Source organism: Nannobrachium achirus (assembly GCF_963921795.1).
Source record: "Nannobrachium achirus genome assembly, chromosome: 3".
NCBI lineage: Eukaryota > Metazoa > Chordata > Actinopteri > Myctophiformes > Myctophidae > Nannobrachium > Nannobrachium achirus.
Genome location: NC_137812.1, coordinates 17490223 through 17494431, shown reverse-complemented (window position 1 = coordinate 17494431; position 4209 = coordinate 17490223). Strand labels below are relative to the sequence as shown.

General features: G+C 41.2%; 1 protein-coding gene across 1 annotated transcript; it reads right to left on the bottom strand.

Moving 5' to 3' along the window:
- Positions 1 to 2596: 2596 nt before the first annotated feature.
- On the bottom strand, positions 2597 to 4209 carry LOC308282033 (GTPase IMAP family member 9-like; the record flags this gene model as incomplete). The annotated part of the gene is made up of 2 exons (XM_080722381.1): positions 2597 to 2610; positions 3510 to 4209. 2 exons carry the CDS (start codon positions 4207 to 4209, stop codon positions 2597 to 2599), a joined length of 714 nt encoding a protein of 237 aa, XP_080578507.1.

Here is a 4209-nt window from a genome sequence, read left to right as displayed (position 1 = left end):
GCAACCTTGACAGAACCAATGACGGGTGTTTTGGTGAATCTATCATGGTTAAAATGGAGTTTGAGTTTGAAGTACAATGGGTTTGCCCATTTTTTGAGGGCACAAAGGCCAAATGCCAGGGCAGGAAGGCCATCAAATAAAGATTTTAGTCCATTGAAAGAATTTGTTTTATTTAAGGTTTAGGGATGATAACCTAATCTGCAGTGAAATAGATAAATGATGGTATATACAATCTGATCCATGCTCAGCCCTGCACCAATCAAATCACTGACAACTTAAAAGATGGGGCCTTGGGGGAGTTAAGATTTCAGAATCTCAACAAAAGATACTGGTGTCTACATGACAAGAAAGAGACACCGGTGTCTACTGTCTAGTGTCTACATATTGACAAGAAAGAGACAGAGGAGAGAAAGTGGTACAGTCAGCTGGGGCATTAAGGCCATGCACTGTGGCCTCAGGTTATGCCATTGGTTTGAGGGGCACAAGGCCAAACTGAGGGGCAACGGCGGTCATGGCCTTCCGCCTTGAAATTCCTGCCTGATGTCTTTGTCTGCACCCACATCCCTCTTGACTAAAATATGTAGACCTACATGTACATCTGTTCTGCTGAAAATGAATTAAAATCCTGTCATATGTACAGTAGCTGCCTGTGGTACGTGTAATGAATCAGTGTTGTGTATCTTCATTTTGCAGATCATTTATTTACTGTGCTGATCACATCAGGAAGAGCATAGTTGTGAAGTACTGCATGGATAGGGATTGTAGCATTCATAGATTAGACACACATTCCAAGGAGCTTAATTTATGACAATCTGAATCTGCTGGTTACACTTTGAGATATTTTATGTGCAATTGGAAACTTTGTCCAGAAGGTGGCCCTAGATCACACATGGGCAACATGCGGCCCGGGGGCCGGACCCGGCCCTTTGATCGTCTCAATCAGGCCCTTGAAGTCCTCAAAGAAAAACTAAATTATTTATTTATTTAACAGTTAAACAGTCAACCTTGAGTCCATATTTATAACAATGCAATGTGTTTTTATCAGTGACCTATGCAGAGGTGCAAGGTGCATATCAGATAAGATAAGATACAGTATAAATTTATAGGCTAATTTAAAAGTTGATATGACATTGACGCAGATTAAATTATGTAACTATAATATTTTTTATTGTAGGCCAGAGTACACCAGCGTGATACAGCTGTCTTGTTGTGAAAGGACCTCATTGTAAAGTTAGTTTGGCATGTCTACCAAATTCATGCAGTTTGAACATAATTGTTATGTGTTATGTGTTTCAAGTATCAATTAAATTGTACAATGTGTGGCCCTTCACTCACTTTATCGAGGTCCGTATGGCCCTCTGGAAATTAATGCTGCCCACCCCTGCCCTAGATGATATGCCATTGGGTCAGGAAGAACATTAGAGGAAGCATGATTGTATACAGCTAATTCCATCATGGCAATAGAGCCAACATGCAGCCAACGAAGATGCCAACTGTAGAATATCTCTGTTTGCAGTGAATTGTGTGTGGAGGTTTTGGCATAACGGTGGAAGGGTCACTTAGATGAGTAGAGGTTTATCCGGCAATCTGACTATTCTATTATGACATTTTGGCCTGAGGGTTGTACTGCAGCTAGAGAAAGGGTCATGGGGTTACTCAATTGGCGAGAGTTCATCCTCCTAATGGAACACACTCAGGAGGCATGGCAAAATGGCAAAACCTGATTTCAAAGTGTGTTTACAACATTTATATCAGCCATTACATTACCTTATGGCAGCTGTTTTCTATAAGGGCAGTGTATCCCTGACAGGCTGACGCTGCCAAAGCCCAGTGTTGGCCCTGTTGTCTGTGTTCTTCTGGGCACTCTGTATGTATGGGACCTCCAAATTGATATGTAGGCACGGACACCCTTCTCAAAATATTTTGTGCCAACCAGGGACCCACATAGACCGCCAAGATTATTCCAGTTTTTTACACTTTTTGATCATCTTTTTCAAATATAAAAGCAAAAACTCCACAGATGTCAACTTCCATTTCATCTTTGCAGTCACGTAATTGTGTCCTAAAATATATTTGAAACGTTTGTTTTATAAATATCTATTTTATATAATATATTTTAAAGTGCTTTTGAACAGATTGTGGCTTCTGTTCACTATTGGAGGCGTGCACGTGCGTAGCCACGTAGTCAGAGTAATGAGATATCGGACTGACTTGTGCCCCCCATTACAGTAAGACACTATATACAGTAGCATTCAAGGTTGTGATCTGACAAAGTATGAATCGTCTGTTCCATGTTTGTCTCATCACTTCCCATTAAAATGTAAGATAAAACAGAAATACTTCACATGTTAGAATATGTTTAACATAATATAAAAAAGACAAAAGCAGGCTATTGTCTCTTGTCTTACACAACCCACTGTGCTCCTATCATGTTCACCATTCACACTATTCATTTATCCCATATGAACCAGCAAAGCAACAGCAAAACAAGATAAACCAGGTGCACCTCAGCTACTTCAATTATTTGGGACCAAAGACAAATATAATATTGACTTACTGTACTGCATAATCAAGACATCACACATCTATAAAGGTCTTACATCAGGTTTACTGAGAGAATAACAGAACACAGGTTATGATCAGAATAGTTTCATTGCTGAGTTGAAGTGAGGAGAGGTTCAATTATCTGCTTTACCAATCAATCTAAACATCAACATGTGAGTTTAATAGGAGAGCATAGCATAACATAACAGGGGAGACAGTGACAGTAACATAGGTTCCCAGTTTGAGCTCCAGATCCTCATGGCTTTGAGTTTGTAGTGTACTTGAGCAAGACACTGAACCCCTAACTGCTCCCTGAAGAGTATGTTATTCGGCCTGACCTGGTAGCTATGGCATGCACATTTTTAAAACCTTAACCCTTGAAATGTGTTGTTCATCGTGATGTGGATTGCTTAGATAAGGGGTTTGCAATCCTTGTCAGCTCGACACCGGTACCAAAACTTACAGGAAGATACATTATGAATTCATCACTCAAAAATAGTATAGTCTTCTTTTTTCTTTTTACATATCTGAATATCCTTTGGAAAAATAAGGAATATTTATACTCATGACCCATAAAAACTGATTTGTGAATGTGATCTTAAATGGATCATGAGCCATATAACTGCATGGGAAATAACAATGTAGATACTGTGTATCTCATTCAAACTTTGTCATTGTCAAGTGAGCAAGAGCTCCGACTCCTCCCCCAATTGCGGCCCCTGCTTGTGCACCATCGTCACCTGAAACACGTCCCACAGCACGTCCTAGCTCAGTCCCGTACTCGATGAATCTTTTCAATCTCTCACTTCTCTCTTTGGCATCTTGTTCAGATCGTTGTCCGGTTGCACAAGCCGCTACACGACTCCTTGTTACGACACCAGTCACACACATGCGAACCAAAGCTCCCGGCAAGGCATCACTCTCGATATCTGAGTCAAATGAAGCTTCAGAATTATCCCCTTCACCGATGAATGCATTCCTTCGCTCGGCGTCCTCTCTTGCTTCTTCTTCCAGCCATTCCATCTGCTGAAGGATTCTCTCTTTCTCTTCCTCTATCTCTTTCTCCACATCTTGGAACATCTCAGTGGTGTAGTGGCTTCCCCCATTCTTCTTCAACATCTTGTCGAGCTTCTCCAGCAGCTCAGTGACCTGAGAGGGATCCTGGGTTTTGTTGTTGAAGACATGATAGCGACCTTCACATTTGCTGATTAATTCTTGCACTTCTGGACAATTATTCAACGTTTCTTCAGCTGTTTCATCTTCAACCTGATCTCCATGAGTGAAGAGAATCATGGAGTATTTGTTTGCCATTTCACCAAATACCTTCTGAATCATTTCAACTGATCTCTTCTCCTCATCCAGGTATCCTCCCAGTTTGATCACGGTCAGGAACACATGGGGACCAGGAGCAGCGAAACAGATGCACTGTTTGATCTCATTGAGGGTTTTATCTTCACTGATCTTGGAGTCAAACATGTCTGGTGTATCAACAACGGAGACATTTCTATCTGCCAACACTCCTCCCACCTTCTTACATTCAGTTGTCAGAGATTCGACCAAAGCTTTGGATTCAAAAGCTTCAGAACCTAGGATGGTGTTTCCAGTGGCGCTCTTTCCAGCTCCAGTCTTACCAACCAGCACAATCCGAATTTCTTCATCATTCAT